Genomic DNA, 25494 nt, shown 5'->3' with positions numbered 1-25494 from the left:
CTCTCATTACGCAGGAGAACACTGAGCTGCGTCTGTCTCCAGCAGTGACATGGATATAATGGCGCTGAGGGAACATGGGCGTTTTTTATATTGAGAGGACAGGCGATTTCTGCAGCCAATTGCAGAAGCCCATATTTCTGGACAGTGTAGATGCTTCCTGTGCTATGATTGGCTGGCCGCGCTTTCCTCAGTTAAAGTTACCGCCCACAGAAAAAAAAAAAAAACAGTGCGCCGCTGATCTGACCTGTTCTAAGCTCTCCACAGCCCCCACACTCACCTGGCACATGTCACAGCTCATCATACACTTGTACTATGCTAACAAAATTGTTCAAAACGTCGTGGTTGCCCTGTATTCACAGTCCCGCGCAAATTAAAACTTTACCGATTTTAAAAAAATTTGCTCGCCTTTGCGATCATGAATCCGAATGTGCCATATTCGTGCCGAATTTGAAACTTTCGAACATTCGCTGAACAAAGTCGCTCAACACTAGTCCTGACCAGAAGACTAGAGAAAATATTAGTGCTCCCCATTCCAAGAGAGATGGTATCTGAATTCCTTAGGATTGATAATATAATATATTACCTGGAATGAATCCATGAAATCAGGGCTCGAGCCATGCCAACACATCTACTATAGGCATGAATAAATGTATATTACAGCCATCAGCCACACACAGCTTAGAGATATATCATGGCACAAGTGTAATGTTTTTTGTATAGTTTATCGCAATCCTGTTTGAAGTTATTTGGTTTAAAAAGAAATCGAAAAGTCAGGATAAAGGGAAACTGTTGTTATTGTACAGTAATTCACACGGCCCTCACTGCATGTTTAATGTTGTCGATCATAAAAGCGAAGTAGAAAAGTGAGAGAAGGCAGATACATCTAATAAGATATCAGGGTTCTAGGAAACTAACAGCATCATTACCCTCCACTTTCTCTTACAGGCCCATCATAATATTTTTCTTCAAGTGATTTTCAAACTTGTCAGCACATTCTGCGTATACTGTCATTTGGATTTGTAGCTTACAGATCTGGGCAGGTAAGTGTCAGGATCTTCTAATTTCAGTTGGTAGGTGGATCTTCCAGGTTGTAAGTTCTATAGAAAAGGGGTTTCAATGCCCAAAGTAATTTGAACAGTAATTTGTGAAGGAGAATGTTGTGGTCTAGATGCAAAATGGTGATCACACGATTGTGATATCGCCGGACTACACAAACGATAAAGCAGCCACAGCCGGTGATTGAGGAGAATCTGTGACTTCTCTGTATTTAGTGGTTACTACTCACCTGGGTAGTCATATGTAGGAATCTCCTCTTTACACTGCTCATCAACCCTCACATATGTCTCTGTAGTATTAATATGGGTCAGATCTTCACCCTGAAACAAATATTGAACAAGTCACAGACAGATGGAGAAGTCACATCTATAATCAGGAGCTCGATGAGTATTTCCAGGTTGCACGGGGGAGGGGGGGGGTCTATATAAGACCATGTGCCGCTATGCTCGTCACAGTCTACCCCGGAACCAGGCAGAGTAGGGAGAGCAATGCTGATTCAGGTAGAGATTTGCTTGTTTATAGTTAATATAGTTAATACATATATTCCACAACATACATATATATATCCATCTGAACTAACAGTCCTTCTGAGGACTAATCCAGCTGCATATATTCAGTGGTGAAAGCAGGAGTTAGGCAGGCAGGCAGTGTATGTGGCAGAGTGCTGTGCATGATACAGCACAAGAGGGTCCATTAAACGTTCTGTCTGCTGCTGCTGTTCATATAGATATTTGTAGCCATAACCCCAGATATCAGGGGCAAGGGCAATTTTTTTCTCTCTTAATCCTGGTTATTTGCTTAAAAAGCAATACAGAGTACACCATTTTTCTGCTCCAGTAGCTTGATAACATTGCAGAATACAGCCTGATCTTTTCCATATTACAGCTATATAAATCCAGAAATTTGAAATTTGAACTGAACGTGGAAAATATTGGTCTCCTTTTCCATTTTGTTGCAGTGTGTCGGTCAAGCTATTTACACTAGGTCTCTGTAAAGAATAGTATTAGTAAACTACAGGCCTGCTATTTAAAACCGTGGTTATCTGTCAGACGTATTACATATAACTGCGTTCCAAAATCAGCCGTTTCTTGTGAACGTGGAAAATATTGTCCTCCATTTAAAACGGGCAAGGTGCGTGGCAAGGGACAGGGAAGTGGACGTCTTCGACAGGGTCAAGTCTCAGTAGCCGTGAGTCTGGACCGCATATTCCTCACCCTGATCTTCCTTCCTCCCACCATGCCGAGTGCCCAGAGACAACTAATCCCACACTTGGACACTCCGAAGAGCTGTTCACTTTTTCCATTTGTAGATTCGGGCCTCTCGCCCGACCAGCTTCATCGCTACGGCACGTGTAGCGATGCTCAAATATTTGAGCAGCCACAGTCACACAAAGGCAACAGTGGGAAAGTGCAATTAATGTTGCAAGAGGTGGATGAAGATGATGATGAGACACAATTGCCAGAAAGTCAGGAGGAGGACCAGGGTGAGGAAATGGAATACGAGGTGGTGGATGATAACTGACCCAACCTGGCAGGGGGACCTTCAGAGCAAGGACAGCAGCACACAGGGGGAGGGAGGCGTAGCACCACAACAGGCAGGAAGAAACAGTGTGGTGGCCACAGACAAAAGGCGGGAAAGCGCTCCTCGTAACGCCAACACAACGGAAGTTGCCAGTACAACTGTTAGGTTTTCCCAAGTCTGGTTGTTTTTAAAAGACTCTGCAGATAAACCCAAAAAGGCCATTTGCACCACCTGCCAGGCCAGCATCAGCAGGGGTAGCAAAACTACCAACCTGACCACCACCAGCATGATCAGGCACATGGCAGCAAAGCACCCAACTAAGCGAGCCGAACCCCAGGGTCCAGAAACAGTGTCAGCAAGTGACACCACTGCTTGTTCCGCTGTTGCTCGTTTACGCCAATCCCCTGTCCATGGCGCATGCAAAGATGCCGCCCTGCACGTGTTGTTGCTCACTCTCAACTAGCTCGTCTACGTCCTTGTGGCAGCTCAGCATTCAGTTGTCCCCACCCCAGTCCTTGGAACGCAAGGGCAAATAAGCAGCCAAAGCCCCACAGGCCACACTACTAAATTCATACATTTCGCAAATGCTTGTGCTCGAAATGTTGCCTTTTAGGCTCATGGAGACGGAAGTTTTCCGCAACCTGATGGCGGCGGCCGTCCCTTGGTACTTGGTCCCCAGCCACCACTATTTCTCTCGGTGTGCCATCCCCGCATTACACGAGCATGTGTCCCACAACATTAGCCGTGCCCTCAACAACGCAGTTACTGGGAAAGTCCAACTAACCACGGACACGTGGACAAGTGCTCGTGGGCAGGGACGGTACATTTCCCTGATGGCACACTGGGTTAATATAGTGGAAGCCGGGACCCAGGAGGACCTTGGGATGTAACACGTCCTCCTGACACCGAGGATTGTGAGCCTTGGGTCAATCAGGGTTACCCCCACATTCTACAGCTCCTGCACCTCCTCCTCTTCTGCCTCCATCTCCAAAATAACCACATAAGTCATAAGCTGGAAGCACTGCAGCACTGCCTCGGCCAAGCAGCAACAGGCTGTGCTAAAGCCAATATGCTTAGATGACAAACCGCACAACGCTGAAGAGTTGTGGACAGGTCTGAATGAGCAGGCAGATCTGTGACTGATACCGCTGACCCTACAGCCAGGTATGGTCATGTGTGCCAATGGCTGAAACCTGGTGGCGGCTCTGAAGCGAGGTGATCTCACACATGTACCATGCCTGGCCCATGTGCTTAACCTCGTGGTTCAGCGGTTTCTCAAAACCTACCCGGATCTGCTTGTCAAAGTACGCCGCCTTTGTGCCCATTTTAGAAAGTCAGCTACAGCTTCCACTGCCCTTGCTGTGCGTCAGCAGGTTCGCAGTTTCTAGCTCACCGACTGCTGTGCGATGTCCCCATGCGTTGGAACTGTACATTGCAGATGGTGTAAAGGATTTATGAGCAGAAGAGGGCAGTTGTCGACTACCAGCATTAAAGAAGTTTTCCAGTACTTTATATTACCCCGCCCCCAATGTATTCCTGCGGGGCCCCTAAGGATTTTTGTAATTAGCTTACGTTACAGATACTGCCTATGAGCGGCGCTATCCTTGGCCGCTGCCAGGCATCACGTGACCCCGCGCTGACGTCACGACAGCGCAGGGTCAGAGGCAGAGCGTGCGGTGGATGCCGGGTGTGACGCGGGGGTGGGGGTAACCCCGCCCACAGCCTCGCATCCACCGTAGAACGCAGAAGACAGACTACCGGTTGCTGCCAGCACTTGTCAAGACGTCAGCAGATGTCAGTGCCGGCTGCAGCCAGGGTCACGTGATGCCTGTGAGCGGCCAGTGATAGCGCCGCTCACAGCCAGTATCTGCAACGTAAGCCAATTACATAAATCCTTATGGGCCACAGGGGAATACATTGGGGGTAATATAAAATTACTGGACAACCCCTTTAAGAAGGCCATCGGTATTCAGGTCAGACTCCACACATAAGACCTCAGGAGTAGACATGGATGTCAGACATCTGTACCATCCTCCAAAACTTTGAGGACTCCACCAAGATGGTGAGCGGCGATGACGCCATAATTAGCATCACCATCCTGGTTTTCTGTCTTCTAAAACGCTGTCTCCTCACAATTAAAGAGGATGCATTGTAGGCGGAGCACGATAAGATAGAGCAAGGAACCCTACAGGGTGATTCCACACAGCCCAGCCTCATCCCATCCTAACGAGGATTGGGTGACAATGAGGAAGAGGAGGAAGAACAGGAGCTAGTTTCCTACGCTATAGACGGTACTACCTGCACAACTATCATACAGTCTGTTCAGGGTAGATGGCCTGAGGACAGGGAGGAGGAGGAGGATGAGAGCATGGTCAGTCGTCCTAATGGTGAGGACACAGAAGTCTTGCCGGGTAGCAGTCTGGCACACATGGCTGAGTTTATGTTACGCTGCCTTTCCCATGACCCTCATGTTGCCCAAATTTTGGGTGACAGTCATTACTTGTTGGTGACACTTCTAGACCCATGCTACAAGGAGAACTTTCTGTCTCTTATTCCCGCACAGTACAGGACTAATAAAATGGGGCAGTACCAGAAGACCCTTGTTGCGGAATTATTAAAAAAATTCCCATCTGAAAACGCTGGCGGCAGATGTCACAGTTCATTGGACAACCAAGGAGTACAGCCGAGAGAGATACAAATCCAATCCAGCAGAGTCAGAGGAACACGGTCAAAGTTCTGGGACAGTTTTCTCGGATCCTTCCATCGCACAGGCCTTTATGCACGGGGTACTCTCACAAGGAGGGACAAGTTTCAGAAGATGCTGAAGGAGTACCTTTCCGACCGTACCAAAGTCCTCGGTGATTCTTCTGTGCCTTATAATTATTGGGTATCCAAGCTGGACACGAGGCATGAACTGGCTCTTTACGCCTTGGAGGTCCTAGCCTGCCCTGCCGCTAGCGTTTTTTCAGAGCGGGATTTTAGTGCCACTGGTGGAATTATAACCAAATAGGCGCATCCACCTGTCAACTGAAAATGCTGATAGGCGGACTCTTATAAAAATGAACAAGGGCTGGATTGGGCCAGACTTCTCAACACCACCGAATGATAGCAGCATAACAAACTCAAATACAGTGTTTTTTTTGGGAGGTCTAACTATTCCCATGCACCTGTCTTCACACACAGACATGGGTATAAGCTTCCTAATTTTGTCTGTTTGCTCTAGTCCTCCTCCTTCTCCTCATCCTCCACCACCATATATACCATATCTACGTCTTGCAAGGGACAATGGAGTGCCTCCAAATTTTTGGCAGCCATTTCAGTCACGCAACAACAGTATGGGAAACCCACTCCTTTTTAATGGGAACATGTCATTACTGTGGCACAGCTCTATGTGTCTTTAAATTGTTCGTAGCGTTTTTCCTAAATTTTGGCAGCCGCTGGACTCACTGCATACCCTATAACTGTATAACAGACCCGCTCCTTTCTAAAGGGAACATGTTGTTACTGTGGCCCAGCTCTATGTGTCTTTAACCCCTTACTGGCCCAGGGCGTATTCGTACGCTCCAGGCCAGCACCCCCGGTTCAGTGAGGGCTCTGGCGCTGAGCCCGCACTGTACCGGGCACATGTTAGCTGATTATTACAGCTGATGTGCCCGCAACAGCCGCGGGTGGAATCGCGATCCACCTGCGGCTGTTAACATCTTAAATGCCGCTGTCTATCTCTGACAGCGGCATTTAAAATCGCCGCGCCAGAAGCGCGGAATTAGCCCCGCCCATCGGTGACCCCATCATGTGATCGTGGGTCACCGATGGGTGGTCATGAAAACCCTGGGTCTGCAGCAGACACCAGTGGTTGTCATGTAAAGATTATTATGAGAGCCACCTAGTGGTCGGCGCTCATAGTACAGGAGCATTTCTGCTACATACAGGTGATCTGCTGATCACCTATATGTAGCAGAGGCGATCGGACAGTTGCTGCTTCTAGTCTCCTATGGAGACTATAGAAGCAAGCAAAAAGTATAAAAAAAAAGTTTTTAAAAATATAAAAAAAAATTAAAAAAATATAAAAGTTTAAATCACCCCCCTTTAGCCCCATTCAAAATAAAATAATAAAATATAAACTCCACATACACATATTTGGTATCACCACATTCAGAATCGCCCGATCTATCAATATAGAAAAAGAATTAATCAGATCAGTAAACGGCGTAATGAGAAAAAAATTCTAAACGCCAGAATTACGTTTTTTTGGTCGCCGCAACATTGCAATAAAATGCAATAACGGGCGATCAAAACATCGGATCTACCCCAAAATGGTATTAATAAAAACGTCAGCTCGGCGCGCAAAAAACAAGCCCTCATCCGACCCCAGATCCCGAAAAATAGAGACGCTACGGGTCTCGGAAAATGGCGCCATTTTTTTTTAGCAAACTTTGGATTTTTTTTTCACCACTTATAAAAAGAACCTGTACATGTTTGGTGTCTATGAACTCGTAATGACCTGGAGAACAATAATCGCAGGTCAGTTTTAGCATTCAGTGAACGTGGTAAAAAAAATTGAAAAAACACATCTACGATATTGCACTTTTTTTGCAATTTCACTGAACTTGGAATTTTTTCCCGTTTTCCAGTACACGATATGGTAAAACCTGTGATTGCATTTAAAAGTACAACTCATCCTGCAAAAAATAAGCCCTCACATGGCCATATTGACAAAAAATAAAAACGCTATGGATCTGGGAACAAGGGGAGCAAACAACGAAAATGCAAAAATGGAAAATCCCAAGGTCGCAAAGGGGTTAAATTGTTAGTGGGGGTTTTCCTTAAAATATTGGCAGCTGTTGGACTCACTGCATACCCTATAACTGTATAGCAGACCCGCTCCTTTCTAATGGGAACATGTTGTTAATGTGGGCCAACTCTACAGTGGGTACGGAAAGTATTCAGACCCCCTTAAATTTTTCACTCTTTGTTTCATTGCAGCCATTTGGTAAATTCTAAAAAGTTCATTTTTTTTCTCATTAAAGTACACTCTGCACCCCATCTTGACTGAAAAAAAACAGAAAAGTAGAAAGTTTTGCAAATTTATTAAAAAAGAAAAACTGAAATATCACATGGTCATAAGTATTCAGACCCTTTGCTCAGACACTCATATTTAAGTCACATGTTGTTCATTTCCTTGTGATCCTCCTTGAAATGGTTCTACTCCTTCATTGGAGTCCAGCTGTGTTTAATTAAACTGATAGGACTTGATTTGGAAAGGCACACACCTGTCTATAGAAGACCTCACAGTTCACAGTGCATGTTAGACCAAATGAATATCATGAGCTCAAAGGAACTACCCAAGGAGCTCAGAGACAGAATTGTGGCAAGGCACAGATCTGGACAAGGTTACAAAAGAATTTATGCAGTACTCAAGGTTCCCAAGAGCACAGTGGCCTCCATAATCCTTAAATGGAAGAAGTTTGGGACCACCAGAAGACTTCCTAGACCATGCCATCCAGCCAAACTGAGCAATCGTGGGAGAAGAGCTTGAGTGACAGAGGTAAAGAAGAACCCCAAGATCACTGTGGCTGAGCTCCAGAGATACAGTAGGGAGATGGGAGAAAGTTCCACAAAGTCAACTATCACTGCAGCCCTCCACCAGTCAGACCTTTATGGCAGAGTGGCCCGAAGGAAGCCTCTCCTCAGTGAAAGACATATGAAAGCCTGCATAGTTTGCTCACAAACACATGAAGGACTCCCAGACTATGAGAAATAAGATTCTCTGGTCTCATGAGACGCAGATAGAACTTTTTGGTGATAATTCTAAGCAGTATGTGTGGAGAAAACCAGCCACTGCTCATCACCTGCCCAATACAATCCCAACAGTGAAACTTGGTGGTGGCAGCATCATGCTATGGGGGTGTTTTTAAGCTGCAGGGACAGGATGACTGGTTGCAGAAAACATGAATGTGGCCAAGTATAGAGATATCCTGGATGAAAACCTCTTCCAGAGTGCTCTGGACCTCAGACTTGGCCAAAGGTTCACCTTCCAACAAGACAATGACCCTAAGCACACAGATAAAATAACAAAGGAGTGGCTTCAGAACAACTCTGTGACCATTCTTGACTGGCCCAGCCAGAGTCCTGACCTAAACGCAACTGAGCATCTCTGGAGAGACCTGAAAATGGCTGTCCACCAACGTTCACCATCCAACCTGATGGAACTGGAGAGGGTCTGCAAGGAAAAATGGCAGAGGATCCCCAAATCCACGTGTGAAAAACATGTTGCATCATTCCCAAGAAGACTCATGGCTGTACTAGCTCAAAAGGGTGCTTCTACTCAATACTGAGCGAATGGTCTGAATACTTATGACCATGTGATATTTCAGTTTTTCTTTGTTAATTCATTTGCAAAAATTTCTACATTTGTTTTTTTATTTCAGTCAAGATGGGGTCCAGAGTGTACATTAATGAGAAAAAATGAACTTTTTAGAATTTACCAAATGGCAGCAATGAAACAAAGAGTGAAAAATTTAAAAGCGGTCTGAAAACTTTCCGTACCCACTGTGTGTCTTTAAATTGTTATTGGAGTTTTGTCAAAATTTTGGCAGCCCTTTCAGTCACTACATGGGCATTACCACTATAGGTGACCCACTCCTTTATAATTGGAACATTTTTTTACTGAGACCCTCCTCTATGTCTCTTCAAAGGGGTATTGGGGTGCATCCACATTTTTGGCAGCCCTTGCAGCCACTGCATATGCAATAACAGTATAGGAGACCCACTCTTTAATAATGGGAACAACAAAGCATAGCCGACTGCTGACCCTTTAAAAATAGTAAGGGCCGCCTGATGGCCCTATAAATAGTGTTTGTGACTTTCAGAGTCCCTCCTGCATAAATGAAACAGGATGTCTCACACACCACATGGCCAGATAAGGTTGTAAAATGTTAAAATGACTTTTCCCGGTAAATGCATTTTTCACTGTTGAAAGCAATGCAAAAGTTCATCAAAAACTCTGTGTGTGAACATTGCCCAAGGAGTGGAGGAGCATTTTTGTTATTTTATATTTATTTTGCCTTATATACAAGTCATTACCCTGGAAAGGATGTTTCTTAACATATTTCCTAGAAAAATCCATTTTTGTTTCGTTTTTGTATGTTTTATTGTGAATCTGTAAAAGTGGCGTAATACCTCTGACAACATCGTTGACAGCAGTGACCTGGGAGTCAGAGATGCTTCCAGGGGTCTTTCCCCATGCTGTTCCCATGTCATTTGAGCAATGATCCCATCAATTTGGACAAGTTTTAGGCCCTCTGCAGACCGCCGGGAGGTGGGGGTGGGGGGTCTCCGGAAAAATGCTCGCGTTTCCCATAGACTTACATAGGGCTAGTTACTCGGACCGCGCACTCGAGCATTCCAATTTACTCGACCTGACACGGGTATGCAGTGAGTCCAACGGCTGCCAAAATTGAGGAAAAACCCTACGAGTACCTGAGCATTTTAGTGCTTGCTCATCAATAATAATCAGCTCTAATCCTGCTATTTCCACCTTTCTCATTACACAAGTATAAACCATATAATTCAGGTGGATAAAACAAGACTGAACAAAAGACCTTCACAGCTGTCTACACATTGTGGGGGAGATCTCATGACACCTTCTCTCCATCTACCTGATGATCCTGAGGAATGTAGGGATCTTCTTGTTTACAGTCCTGTGGAAGAAGAAGACGTGGACATCTCTCTGCCTTTGTCCTCTTACTGGATGGATCTGGAGTAAACACATATAGGGACTGAATTAATTCTTTACATACAGATAATAATAGGCCGTGTGTATTTAGTCCTGTCTCTTACCTGGTGATGTGAGGGGCTGGGGAACCTCCATCCTGACGTCCTTGTACACATCTTTGCGTCCTTCTAAATACTCCCACTCCTCCATGGAGAAATAGACGGCGACATCCTGACACCTTATAGGAACCTGTCACACACAATGATACCGTCATGCCCCCGATCCCTTCATAGCGTTACTGTATAAAGTCCCAGTATTCCCAGGAGTGTCACCTCTCCAGTTAGCAGCTCAATCATCTTGTAGGTGAGTTCTAGGATCTTCTGGCCATTGATGTCCTCATGTATCAGGGAATGAGGTGGAGGCCCCGTGATTGGGCTCAAGGGTCTTCCCCATCCCTCAGGCACAGGGTACTGACAGTGTTCACTAGAGGTCTTCTTCACTACTGTGTAATCCTGGTTATGGAGAGACACATTAATAAACCTCACCTCTCCAGTTCTGTCCATCAGTTATTCCCAGAGATAAGAATGATGTAATGTGACATCAGAATCTCTCACCTCCCCTGTAAGCCGGAAGAGGATCTCTAGGGTGAGGTGTAATATCCTCTCCGTCATCTTGTCTCTGTCCATATCCATCTTTGATCTGTAAATCTGGAAAATTCTCTTATATAGAAGATCTTCACTGATAGGATCCTATATTGCAGAGACCTGAATAAGAAGAGATGCAACATCATAAAAATCCAGTGTAATAAATACAATTACTGGAGATATTAAGGTAAACATATGAGATTATTTTACAGTATTTAGTTTTCATCTTTACGTCTAGTAATAAAACCTATATATTTTAGGCCACAGACAACAAGCAGTTTCTTTCTTGCAGTCCGCAACTGAAAATGTTTTCATAAACTCATCTTCCTTATTGCTAATTCTCATCTCATTTACAGACACTGAAATCGACATTAGCAATACTGCAGGAGATATTCATTATACGTGACATGAGAAATAACTACTTCATGATGAGGACGACCTTCTACTACGGCTCTAGAAACATATTTGGCCAGAGTACGTCACTGACTACATCACCACCGGCTGTCTACATGTTTCCCATCTTCTCCGGACTGTCATCTTCTATCACGTTACATCTCAGGTTTGATTCACACACAGAAGTTTGAGGCATTTATGAAAGCTTGTTTGTAAGAACACGAAGACAGGAGTTATTTGATACCAAAGTCTCCATGTACAGTGTTTCATGGAGTTTATTTCTGGCCTTAAGCTATCCTATACTACAAGAAAAACTCCAGAATAAAAGCAGATATTAAAATGAATCAAAAGAAAATTTACACCAACAATTCTTGTAAAAAGAAAAAAAACATACAAAAAGCATAAGACAGACTCTGTTATATTTTTAACACATTAAACATTTGTTTTAAAAGAAATTACCGTATTTTTCGGACCATAAGACGCACCTAGGTTTTAGAGGAGGAAAATGGAAAAAAAATGTAAGCAAGAAATGTGGTCATGATGCACTGTTATGGGGGAGGGGGTCGGCTGCTGACACTAGTATTGGGGTAATGCTCCCCAATTCTGTTAATATCCTCCATTCTAGTATTTATGGCCCTTTCTTCCTGTTATACGTGGCACTCATCACCATCCTGGTACGCATGGCACCCATTATCCCCATCCGGGTATGCATGGCACTCCAATCCACCATCTTGGTATGCATGGCACCCCAATTTACCATCCTGGTATGCATGGTACCCCTCATCCCCATTCTGATATGCATGGCCCCCCTCATCCTGGTATGTATGGTCCCCCTCATCCCTCTTCCTGGTATGTATGGTCCCCCTCATCCCTCTTCCTGGTATGTCTGGTCCTCCTCATCCTTCTTCCTGGTATGTATGGTCCCCCTCATCCTTCATCCTGGGATCTATGGTCCCCCTGATCCTTCTTCCTGTTATGCATGGTCCCCCTCATCCTTCTTCCTGGTATGCTTGGCACCCCCCATCCCATGCTGCACACAAAAAAGTAAACTGAGTCCTACTCACCTTTCTTCCCTGTGTTCCAGCGCTATGTCCTCCTCTGCAGCCAGCACTGATCTCAGTGTGAGCCGCGCATGGGGATGACGCCATGCGCCCTCACACTGTGAGATGCTGTGCCGGCAGAGTAACTGCTCCCCACTCCTGGACTGTGTGCGTGGGGAGCAGTGACCATTGATTCTCTAATACCGTGCACACTGAACCGCAGCGCAGCTCCTGCAGCAGCCGGCGGTCAGCGTGTCTGCTATTAAAGTCCATGAATATTTTCTACAACCCCTCCCATGGGTTGTAGTGAATATTCATAGAGGGCACACTGACCGCCGGCTGCTGCAGGAGCCGCGCTGCGGTACATTGTGTGCGCTATTAAAGTTCATGAATATTCACTACAACCCATGGGAGTGGGTTGTATAGAATATTCATGGACTTTAATAGCAGGCACACACCGGAGAGCAGCAGCAGGAGCCGCGCTGCGGTACAGTGTGCCAGCTATTAAAGAAAATGAAGGTTCACTGCTCCCCACGCCCCTGGGCCTCCAGAAAGATGATGTAAGGGCAGAAAAGGATCTGGCATCCTGAATTTGTTTGTTTTTCCTGTAGATAATCCTCCACTAGAGGAGTCTGGAGGCGACTTTCTCCTACAGACCACAGGAAAGCTGGAATATTTGTGTGTATGGGGGAGTCGGAAGAGATAGTCGTCTGCCAAATGACCATTCAGCCAGCACTTATCTCATCTGTATGGGGCCGTTAGTATTACACTGCACTACAGGGCATCACCTGAGCAATCAGAGGCTTGTATGTTGTATAGGAGAGTTGTGTAACCCCTTAGTGACAGAGCCAATTTTGACCTTAATGGCCAAGCCATATTTTACAATTCTATTTGTGGTTTGAGTTTGTTCTAGTAGTAATGTGGGAACCTCATATAGATCCAGTGACAGATGACGGACCTAAGTGGGGATAGTTTGGTGCGGGATAAATTGGGGTTTTTATTGGTAACATTTTGTGACACATAATATTTTATGTCGCATCCAGAATAAAGCCGGGATCACAATCTTGTGTTCAACACTGAGCACTTACCGAGGGGTTTCCGTGTAAATTCCACAAAAATGCAATTCAGAAGAAACCCCCAATAGAACCTCCCACCATGATGAGGCAGATGGAGACACCTTGGGCTCCGTTTGGCGTCTGCTCCGGTGCTATCCATCTTTTTAGGTGTGCACAGCTCTGTGGTCGCCCACACTTGTGCTCTAAAAAGACGCCTAAAAAAATGGGAGACCGTTGACCAGACAAGTCCAAAGTGACTCCATCGGCCTCATAAGTGAGTGGTTCCATCCAGGGTTTTGTCTGAATTGCGGTTTTGGTGAATTTACACGAAAACCCTGATGTAAGTGCTCAGTGGAGAGCGCAGGATAAATGTGGGTTGACCTTATTCCCATTTTTGGGAGGTAGGATGAACAAATAGTCAGCAGCACAGGAATAGTTTGTTACTTTTATTTTTGCGCCATTTTCCGTGCAGTATATGTGATAAGGCGGCTGTATTCTTTGGGTCGGTACAATTACAGCGATACCAGATATACACTGTGTTCAGAATTATTAGGCAAGTTGTATTTTCGAGGATTATTTTTATTATTGATCAACAACTATGTTCTCAATCAACCCAAAAGTATCCAAGCTTAATATTTTTGGAAGTTGGAGTGTTTTTTTTTTTTTAGATTTGGCTATTTTAGGAGGATATCTGTTTGTGCAGGTAACTATCACTGTGCCAAACTATTAGGCATCTTAATAAAAACCAAATATAATCCCATCTCACTTGTTTATTTTCACCAGGTAAACCAATATCAGTGCACAACATTTTGAAATAAACATTTCTGACATGCAAAAACCAAAAAAATTAGTGATCAATATAGCCACCTTTCTTTATGATGACACTCAACAGCCTTCCATCCATAGATTCTGTCAGTTGCTTGATCTGTTTTCGATCAACATTGTGTGCAGCAGCCACCACAGCCTCCCAGACACTATTCCCAGAGGTGTACTGTTTTCCCTCCCTGTAGATCTCACATTTTATGATGGACCACAGGTTCTCCATGGGGTTCAGATCAGGTGAACAAGGGGGCCATGTCATTGTTTTTTCTTCTTTTAGACCTTTACTGGCCAGCCACGCTGTGGATTAGTTGATGCATGTGATGGAGCATTGTCCTGCATGAAAATCATGTTTTTCTTGAACGATACCGACTTCTTCCTGTACCACTGCTTGAAGAAGTTGTTTTCCAGAAACTGTCAGTAGGTCTGGGAGTTGAGCTTCACTCCATCCTCAACCCAAAAAGGTCCCACAAGTTCATCTTTGATGATACCAGCTCATACCAGTACCCCACCTCCACCTTGCTGGCGTCTGAGTCGGTGTGGAGCTCTCTGCCCTTTACTGATCCAGCCTCTGGCCCATCTAGAGCCACTCTCATTTCATCAGTCCATAAAACCTTTGAAAAATCATTCATAAGATATTTCTTGGCCCATTCTTGACGTTTTATCTTAGGTTTCTTGTTTAAAGGTGGTCGTTTTTCAGCCTTCCTTACCTTGGCCATGTCCCTGAGTATCGCACACCTTGTGCTTTTTGATACTCCAGTAACGTTGCAACTCTGAAATATGGCAAAACTGGTGGCAAATGGCATATTGGCAGCTTCTCGCTTGATTTTCCTCAATTCATGGGCAGTTATTTTGCGCCTTTTTTGGCCAACACGCTTCTTGTGACCCTGTTGGCTATTTGCCATGAAACGCTTGATTGTTCGGTGATCACGCTTCAAAAGTTTGGAAATTTAAAGACTGCTGCATCCCTCTGCAAGACATTTCACAATTTTGGACTTTTCAGAGCCTGTCAAATCTCTCTTCTGACCCATTTTGCCAAAGAAAAGGAAGTTGCCTAATAATTAAGCACACCTTATATAGGGTGTTGATGTCATTAGTCAACACCCCTCCTCATTACAGAGATGCATATCACCAGATTTACTTAATTGGTAGTTGGCTCTCAAGCCTATGCAGCTTGGTGTAGAACAACATGTATAAAAAGTATCATGTGATCAAAATACTCATTTGCCTAATAACTCTGCACACAGTATATATTGTTTTTTTAAAAAGGTTTTGCTGCTATCACACAGTAAAAATGTTTTTTTTTTTTAAATAAAAACTAGTTTTTTTCGTCGCTATACTCTGCCAAAAAAATTAAAAAGTTACAGCTCTCAAACAGAGCTGTATGACGGCTTATTGTTCGCGGGTCGAGTCGCAGATTTTTTTGGTTCCATTTTGAGGCCCATAATATTTTTTGATCACTTATCCAGATTTTTCAGACACAGAATGAACAAAAAATAACAGCCATACATACAGTCATTGTTTTTATTTATTGCACTGTTCGCTTTGTGGTAAAAGTGATAAGACCGATTTGTTCGTCGGGTCGGTACGATTAAAGCAATACCAGATTTATATTATTTATGCTTTGCTATTTTTACAGATTAAAAATTATGTATTTTGCAAAAATGAATTTGTGTTTGGATCGCCATATTCTGAGAGCTGTACCTTTTTTCTTTTTTTGCCGAATGAGCTATATTAGGACTTGATTTTTCGCGGTTTGTCATTTTCATTTTTAGAAAAAAAATTTTTTACATATGACTTTCTGATTTTTTTATTCACTTGTTTGTGAGTATGATGAAAAAGCGACATTTTTGGAGTGTTTTCATTATTTTTTTTTTTACGGTGTTCACCAAACGGAATAGATAACAAGCCAGTTCTATATAGTGGGCCGTTCCGGACGTGGCGATACCAATTATGTGTACTTTTTTTAGTTTCAAAATAGATTTTCGTGATTTGTGTGCGTTTTTTTTTTTTTTTACTATTTTATATATTTCTTTTCACGTTTTTTCACTTTTTCACTGTGGGACATGTATAATTTTTATTTTTATCACTGGTCTCAAACACTGCAGTATTCGTGTACTGCAGCGCATGAGAGCAGTCAGCTCATAGCTTAGCTGGATCTCACAGGCATCACATGACCTCAGGGTACCATGGTAACCATCGGGACCCGCAATCCTGATCGCGGGGGTCCAATGGTTACAAAGGAGATCTTGTGACTCCCTTATAACAACTTAAACACTGCTGTCACGATTGACAGCAATATTTCAGAGTTAATTGGCCACAATTGGTCGCAAAACCGGTCAGGGTCAATACTGCAGTGTGTCAGCTGTCACATATAGGTGACACCCGCGGGAATTGCTGCCGCCGGGTGGAAATATTCCTTTATTCCAGATTGCAGTTTTAAAACAGCAATGAGGAAATAAGGCCCCTTAACGACTGCTGTTTTAATGCATATCGGCGGTCATTAAGGGGTTAAAAAAAAGTTAAAAAGGTTTAATGTGAAAAAATATCAGTTTTAGCAACAAGAAATCCATCACTATAGGGAAATGAGTCACTGCACAAATGAGTTAAGTCATGGCCATAACAACTTTATTATACTCTATTATCCTATACACAGTGGCATAGATACAAATCACAGATCAGAGTAAAATAGCTGTACTCGGGGGGGGGGGGGGGGGGATACATATACTATATATATATATATATATTACACATACACACACACACGCACATACATATACAGTTATATGAAAAAGTTTGGGCACCCCTATTAATCTTAAGCTTAATGTTTTATAAAAATTGGTGTTTTTGCAACAGCTATTTCAGTTTGATATATGTAATAACTGTTGGACACAGTAATGTTTCTGCCTTGAAATGAGGTTTATTGTACTAACAGAAAATGTGCAATCTGCATTCAAACAAAATTTGACAGGTGCATAAGTATGGGCACCCTTATCATTTTCTTGTTTTAAATACTCCTACCTACTTTTTACTGACTTACTAAAGCACTTTTTTTGGTTTTGTAACCTCATTGAGCTTTGAACTTCATAGCCAGGTGTATGCAATCATAGGAAAAGCTACTTAAAGTGGCCACTTGCAAGTTGTTCTCCTGTTTGAATCTCCTCTGAAGAGTGGCATCATGGGCTCCTCAAAACAACTGTCAAATGATCTGAAAACAAAGATTATTCAACATAGTTGTTCAGGGGAAGGATACAAAAAGCTGTCTCAGAGATTTAACCTGTCAGTTTCCACTGTGAGGAACATAATAAGGAAATGGAAGAACACAGGGACAGTTCTTGTTAAGGCCAGAAGTGGCAGGCCAAGAAAAACATCAGAAAGGCAGAGAAGAAGAATGGTGAGATCAGTCAAGGACAATCCTCAGACCACCTCCAGAGAGCTGCAGCATCAACTTGCTGCAGATGGTGTCACTGTGCATCGGTCAACTATACAACACACTTTGCACAAGGAGAAGCTGTATGGGAGAGTGATGCGAAAGAAGCCGTTTCTGCAAGCACGCCACAAACAGTCGGCTGAGGTATGCAAAAGCACATTTGGAGAAGCCAATTTCTTTTTGGAAGAAGGTCCTGTGGACTGATGAAACCAAGACTGAGTTGTTTGGTCATACAAAAAGGCGTTATGCATGGCGGCAAAAAAACACAGCATTCCAAGAAAAACACTTGCTACCCACAGTAAAATTTGGTGGAGGTTCCATCATGCTTTGGGGCTGTGTGGCCAATGCCGGCACCGGGAATCTTGTTAAAGTTGAGGGACGCATGGATTCCACTCAGTATCAGCAGATTCTTGACAATAATGTTCAAGAATCAGTGATAAAGTTGAAGTTACGCAGGGGATGGATCTTTCAGCAAGACAATGATCCAAAACACCGCTCCAAATCTACTCAGGCATTCATGCAGAGGAACAATTACAATGTTCTGGAATGGCCATCCCAGTCCCCAGACCTGAATATCATTGAACATCTGTGGGATCATTTGAAGAGGGCTGTCCATGCTCGGCGACCATAAAACTTAACTGAACTGGAATTGTTTTGTAAAGAGGAATGGTCAAAAATACCTTCATCCAGGATCCAGGAACTCATTAAAAGCTACAGGAAGCGACTAGAGGCTGTTATTTTTGCAAAACGAGGATCTACTAAATATTGATGTCACTTTTCTGGTGAGGTGCCCATACTTATGCACCTGTCAAATTTTGTTTGAATGCAGATTGCACATTTTCTGTTAGTACAATAAACCTCATTTCAAGGCAGAAACATTACTGTGTCCAACAGTTATTACATATATCAAACTGAAATAGCTGTTGCAAAAACACCAATTTTAAGAAAACATTAAGCTTAAGATTAATAGGGGTGCCCAAACTTTTTCATATAACTGTATATACACACACACACACACACACACACACACACACACACACACAGTAGGTACGGAAAGTATTTAGACCCCTTTAAATTTTTCACTCTGTTTCATTGCAGCCATTTGGTAAATTCTAAAAGGGACCCCATCTTGACTGGAAAAAAAAACAAATGTAGAATTTTTTGCCAATTTATTAAAAAAGAAAAACTGAAATATCACATGGTCATGAGTATTCAGACCCTTTGCTCAGTATTGAGTAGAAGCACCCTTTTGAGCTAGTACAGCCATGAGTCTTCTTGGGAATGATGCAACACGTTTTTCACACCAGGATTTGGGGATCCTCTGCCATTCTTTCTTGCAGATCCTCTCCAGTTCCGTCAAGTTGGATGGTCAACGTTGGTGGACAAGCATTTTCAGGTTTCTCCAGAGATGCTCAATTGGGTTTAGGTCAGGGCTCTGGCTGGGCCAGTCAAGAATGGTCACAGAGTTGTTCTGAAGCCACTCCTTTGTTATTTTAGCTGTGTGCTTAGGGTCATTGTCTTGTTGGAAGGTGACTCTTCGGCCAAGTCTGAGGTCCAGAGCACTCTGGAAGAGGTTTTCATCCAGGATATCTCTGTGCTTGGCAGCATTCATGTTTCCTTCAATTGCAACCAGTCGTCCTGTCCCTGCAGCTGAAAAACACCCACATAGCATGATGCTGCCACCACCATGTTTCACTGTTGGGATTGTATTGGGCAGGTGATGAGCAGTGCCTGGTTTTCTCCACACATACCACTAATGTGGCACCCCAGGGGTCTGGTTGCCACAGTGGTACTGCCTCCCTTAAAAGAGGTAATGCCATACCTGGAAGCAAGCAGGGGTCCTTTTAGTCAGGTACACTATACATGCAACACTTCCTGGCTCCAGACAAGCAAGGGGAGGCCCCTCCCCTTGGCAACTGGATCTGGAAGCAGGGTTAGTTTAGTTAGTGTCAGGGAGTGGAGTTTAGGACATTGAAGAGAGAGGAGCTAGGGACTGGAGCTGAGGAAGCTCGTCCTAGCTGAGTTACACAGAGAACCGGACACCGGAGTCCGAGGCTGTGGGACCCTTCAGGCCCAGCAGCAGATACCGCAGGGCAGGGGATTGCAGGTCTCCTGGCCCCCATCAGACGCTCGGAGGCTCAGCAGCACAGAGGGACCAGTACCGCCACGGAGGAGCGAAGCAGCCACAAGGCTCACAACGTGTGAGCACGGCACGTTACACTCAGGGACGTGGGCTACAACGCAGCTACAAGCAGGGAATCCAAAAGAGTATAGTAAGAACGGCAGGCCTACAACTCCACCTGGCAAGGAGGACTCTGCGCTTGCTTCCAGGCTGACCGGACTCTTATCACTAGCCAGTACTCCAGTGCAGGCCCGTTTAAAGTGTCATCAGTAAAGACCCTGAGACTGCATCACACTGACTCCGTGTTTATTATTGACTTCCTGCACAATAACCACTATCATCTACACACACTGCCCTGAAGCTACACTCTTCCTGTGGGGAGTTATACCACCCCTTGCTGCCAAACCATCAGCTTCAGAGGACTGTTCCGCAGCGGCGGCCTCATTAGCCGCACTCCACAGGTGGCGTAGTCGGACATTAAACACCTATACTTGGTTTGACCGCCCTGGGTCAGGGACCGGGTCACTGCCACAGTGACTACAATCCCCCAGCATCTACAGGCCCGGCACCGGGTACCCCAAGGCCCAGGGGGCGCGTCACTAAGAATTATCACCAAAAAGTTCTATCTTCGTCTCATCAGACAAGAGAATCTTATTTCTCATAGTCTGGGAGTCCTTCATGTGTTTTTGAGCAAACTATGTGGGCTTTCATATGTCAAGAGTTTCATTTTTTTTAAAATTCTGTGGAAGCAGGGTTGAAAAGCAATGTCTGACTTTCCTTTGTTCATTTTCAAAGATTTTTAATTCATTAATACTTTTGTCAGATTTAAGTTAATTCTGTGACCATTTTGGGTTTTTCTTTCATTAAACGAGGGGTACCAACAATTTTGACTGTGTCTGTATATACATATATAATGTTTGGCGGTGTCATATCTCCCCAACTCTGCAGACCGCATGCTGCCGTTGTACTTAGCGGGTACTACCAGATGGTATGGAGATGAATGAGGGAGACCAAAGTTAAAAATTAAACTTTTCAATACTTTAAGAATGCTTCTCTTGCATTAAGCAGTCAGGAACTTTCTGATTACATGTAGCGGTACGTACATTTTGCTACAAACTACAACAGTCCAGTAAACTATTATGGGAAGGCTCATCATTCCCTGTGTGGACCGTAATGATCAAGTTATGTTGCTACGGCCCCTCAGAGCTACTCTCAGCTCCCAGTTTATTTGTGAGGACCTCACTGGCAGAAGAGATACAGGAGCAACTCACAAACTTAGAATATCATCACAAAGTTAATTTATTTTAGTTCTTCAAATCACCCTTCCGGATAAAGCATTGATCGATACCTGCGATATAGAATCTCTATACTCCAACATCGACCACAAAGACGGCATCATAGCACTAACCTTCTTCCTCGATCAAATGGACAATCAAAACTGTATGCATATTTCCTTCTATAGATCTGTTAAACTTTGTACTCTGCCATAACTACTTCTTGTTTGACAGACAATATTATCAGCAGATCTCTGGCGTGGCCATGGGCGCACAATGTGGGCCAGCATACGCAAACATCTTCTTAGGATGGTGGGAGGAGACGGTGGTGTATCGGATGACAGCATTCCAACAATGGGCATCACATTGGCACAGGTACATAAATGATGTTTTTTTCATCTGGTCAGGCACCGAGGAGGATTGTTCCCAGTTCATATTTGATTTGAACCAGTATACTAACAATATCTTCCAGACCCATTCCATTTCATCTAGTACCGCCACGTTTTTGAACCTTAAAATCTCTGCCTCAGACAACAAACTCATAACGGATTTGTATCGCAAACCTACCTCAACCAACAGTTTACTCCAATATAGCAGCTTTCACCCAATGCACAACAGGAGAGGAGTACCTGTTGGCCAGTTATGAATCCGATGAAATTGTACCCGGGATGTTGACTTCTACAGACAGGCCAAGGAGCTGACAGAGATTCCTGCAAAGAGGTTATCTGAAAAAAAAAAACATTTCAAGGGCTTTCCAGAGGGCAAAGAATTCTAACCAGGAATCCCTCTTGCCATCGACCATCGTTCCCTGCTCCCAGGTTCATCACTGATTACAGTACGGGGTGGAACCAGGTGAGCAATTTTTTTACATCGGCATTGTTCTGTACTCACTCTAGATACACAGATCTCCCCTCTTGTGAGTTCAAATACTTTGATGGCCGCCAGGAGGACCCCCAATCTTCATGACATACTCACCTCCATTCACTTTACCAGGCCCACTGTTAGGTTGAATGACGGTATAACATTGAGGGGCTCCTTTCCTTGTGGCGACTGCAATGTCTGTCCTCACATCGTCTCCCCAGGGACCACTTCTGTAATCCTCTGCATTACCAGCATTACCCACTGAAATCTTACAACAATTGAATGACGAGAAATATCATCTATGCAATTGTTTGCTCTTGCCCCAAGGTGTATGTAGGCCAAACATCTCAAGAATTGAGGAGACGAGCCCAAAAACACCTGTCCACCATACCTTTGGCATCCTCGGATCTTGAGAAAGGCAAAACACTTACGCCCATTGCTTCCCATTTTGTAACTGAACATAGTGGCAAATCCCATAATGTTTTCATCTTTGGCTTGCAGAAGGTCAACAATCACAACAGAAGAGGCAGCAACCACAAATTGCTGTTACGTATGGAATCAAGGTGCATATTTCAACTAAGATCGGTTGCTCCATTGGGACTTAATGAAGAATTGTTATACATCGGTTACTTGGGCTAACTAGCGCGATGCAACGCATCGAAGACTCTCTGTCCTCATCCATCTATACTATCCTTCACCTAGGTTCTATACCCGATGGGTCCACCCCCATGAAAATAGGACAATTGGAGCAACATTCCAGTAACGACTGGCTTGATGGGCTTGGACTATCTCATCTGTCAGGACATCGTTTTACAACTTTCGCTCCATATCTTGGATTGAAGAAATTGGCTCTATTACAAGGACATTTTATGTGAGGTCTTGAACTCCTGTAGGGTCAAATCCTGTTGCTACAGCTAGTTTTTACTTCTCATCGTATGATTCCATCGGACAGGGACCATTTGACATTATAATTCTCTTGACAAATATATTGGAATTTCACCATATTTATCTATCTTGGTCCACACTGTGCTGTCTCCTTGTGCCTCATGGCACTGTGGTCATTTACATCTATGCCTCCTTGCGGTCATACTGTCTCTGACCAGTCATGGGCTCCGATCACGTTGATCGGCCCTGTTTCTAGCACCGTGATACTCCCTTGGTATTGGTGACAGTCTGCTCTCAAGGACTTATTTACATGTGTTCATGCCCATAATAATGCCGCTGGGAGTAACATATACTCATCCTGACATACGTGCCCATGTGAACCTGGGCACGCATGTCTATAGATATTATATCCATCCCTGTTTGGATATATTTATTTGGAAATATACCTAGGGAATTTGTTTAATACTCTCTGGGGCGTACTTATGTCCATGACTCTTCTATTCTTATATATTATCCCCTCTCTTTTCTCCTTCTTAAGCTCCCGGGCCTGGGAGCAATGGTTTACAAAGTAAACGATTGTACTTATTTCCACACCGACTCTTTGTCATAGGGCTGAATTGACATATGCGCCCGTTATCCAGCCTAATAACGCTATTGCATAGTGTATGGGCAACTATCCATGCCCACACATGCACCTTTCATCCCACTGTGCATGTGCAATGTCGTTCTTGGCCTCATGGGTAGTGGTCATGTGACACTGTTCATATGACCTGCATCTGGACCCGCCTCATCTTTCTGTCTCCAGAGACGATGCATTCCACACATCAGACTGAAGGGTAAGGAAATTACTGTATATATTATATACATACACACTGCTTACACAACAGAATATAACTCCAAGTACATCAAACTTCTGTGAAATCAAACTGTCCACTTAGGAAGCAACACTGATTGACAATCAATTTCACATGCTGTTGTGCAAATGGAATAGACAATAGATGGAAATTATTGGGAATTATCAAGACACCCTCAATAAAGGAGTGGTTCTGCAGGCGGGGACAGACCACAGACCACATCTCAGTACCAATGCTTTCTGGCTGATGTTTTAGTCACTTTTGAATGTTGGTTGTGCTTTCACACTCGTGGTAGCATGAGACGGACTCTACAACCCACAGAAGTTGCTCAGGTAGTGCAGCTGATCCAGGATGGCACATCAATGCGAGCTGTGGCAAGAAGGTTTGCTGTGTCTGTCAGCGTAGTGTCCAGAGGCGCTACCAGGAGACAGGCCAGTACACCAGGAGACATGGAGGGGGCCGTAGGAGGGCAACAACCCAGCAGTAGGACCGCTACCTCCGCCTTTGTGCAAGGAGGAACAGGAGGAGCACTGCCAGAGTCCTGCAAAATGACCTCCAGCAGGCCACAAATGTGCATGTGTCAGCACAAAAGGTTAGAAACCGACTCCATGAAGGTGGTATGAGGGCCAGACGTCCACAGATGGAGGTTGTGCTCACAGCCCAACACCGTGCAGGACGCTTGGCATTTGCCACAGAACACCAGGATTGGCAAAGTCACCACTGGCGCCCTGTGCTCTTCACAAATGGAAGCAGGTTCACACAGAGCACATGTGACAAGAATCTGGAGACGCCGTGGAGAGCGATCTGCTGCCTGCAACATCCTTCAGCATGACCGGTTTGGCAGTGGGTCAGTAATGGTGTGGGGTGGCATTTCTTTGGAGGGCCGCACAGCCCTCCATGTGCCCGACAGAGGTAGCCTAACTGCCATTAGGTACCGAGATGAGATCCTCAGACCCCTTGTGAGACCATATGCTGGTGCGGTTGGCCCTGGGTTCCTCCTAATGCAGGCCAATGCCAGACCTCATGTGGCTGGCGTGTCAGCAGTTCCTGCAAGATGAAGGCATTGAAGCTATGGACTGGCCCGCCCGTTCCCCAGACCTGAATCCGATTGAGCACATCTGGAACATCATGTCTCTCTTCGTCCACCAACGTCACGTTGCACCCCAGACTGTCCAGGAGTTGGCGGATTCTTTAGTCCAGGTCTGGGAGGAGATCCCACAGGAGACCATCCGCAACCTCATCAGGAGCATGCCCAGGCATTGTAGGGAGGTCATACAGGCACGTGGAGGCCACACACAATACTGAGCCTCATTTTGACTTGGTTTAAGGACATTACATCAAAGCTGGATCAGCCTGTAGTGTGTTTTTCCACTTTAATTTTGGGGGCGACTCCAAATCCAGGCCTCCATTGGTTAATAAATTTGATTTCCATTGATGATTTTTGTGTAATTTTGTTGTCAGCACATTCAACTTTGTACAGAACAAAGTATTCAATGAGAATATTTCATTCATTCAGATCTAGGATGTGTTATTGGAGTATTCCCTTTATTTTTGAGCAGTGTATTATATATATATATATATATATATATATATATATATATATATATATATATATATATATATATACACACACACACACATACACATATATACATATACTGTATTTATATATGCACTGACAAAATTAATGGTAGGACCTGCCCTGACGAAGCTGCTTGGACAGCAATACAATAGATCAGGCACCATAGATCTGATTTGAGCCTCTGCCTCCACCTGATTACTATATGGTGGCACATACACAAGACACTGGGTTTCAATACAGGTAT

At 44.2% G+C, this 25494-nt stretch overlaps 1 protein-coding gene across 3 annotated transcripts in view; it reads right to left on the bottom strand.

Moving 5' to 3' along the window:
- The window catches only part of LOC141174423 (uncharacterized), a 68589-nt gene that overhangs the window by 23915 nt on the left and 19180 nt on the right, over positions 1–25494 (bottom strand). The window contains exons 2-7 of one of the 3 annotated variants that reach the window (XM_073659340.1): positions 21698–21793; positions 10906–11055; positions 10624–10803; positions 10417–10540; positions 10236–10333; positions 1286–1376 (exon numbers count right to left, since the gene is read on the bottom strand). In XM_073659340.1, coding sequence (XP_073515441.1) covers positions 1286–1376; positions 10236–10333; positions 10417–10540; positions 10624–10803; positions 10906–10983 — 571 coding nt within the window. In that variant the 5' untranslated portion in view covers positions 10984–11055; positions 21698–21793. Of the gene's footprint in view, positions 1–1285; positions 1377–10235; positions 10334–10416; positions 10541–10623; positions 10804–10905; positions 11056–21635; positions 21794–25494 lie in introns of all 3 variants that reach the window. The other 2 variants (XM_073659339.1, XM_073659338.1) reach the window with 2 other exon arrangements.

The sequence above is a fragment of the Phyllobates terribilis genome, unplaced genomic scaffold (assembly GCF_046119375.1).
Source record: "Phyllobates terribilis strain yellow unplaced genomic scaffold, ASM4611937v1 Scaffold_13__5_contigs__length_258822181, whole genome shotgun sequence".
NCBI classification, from domain to species: domain Eukaryota; kingdom Metazoa; phylum Chordata; class Amphibia; order Anura; family Dendrobatidae; genus Phyllobates; species Phyllobates terribilis.
The sequence above is the reverse complement of the archived record's forward strand: the minus strand, read 5'-3'. Positions and strand labels throughout refer to the sequence as shown.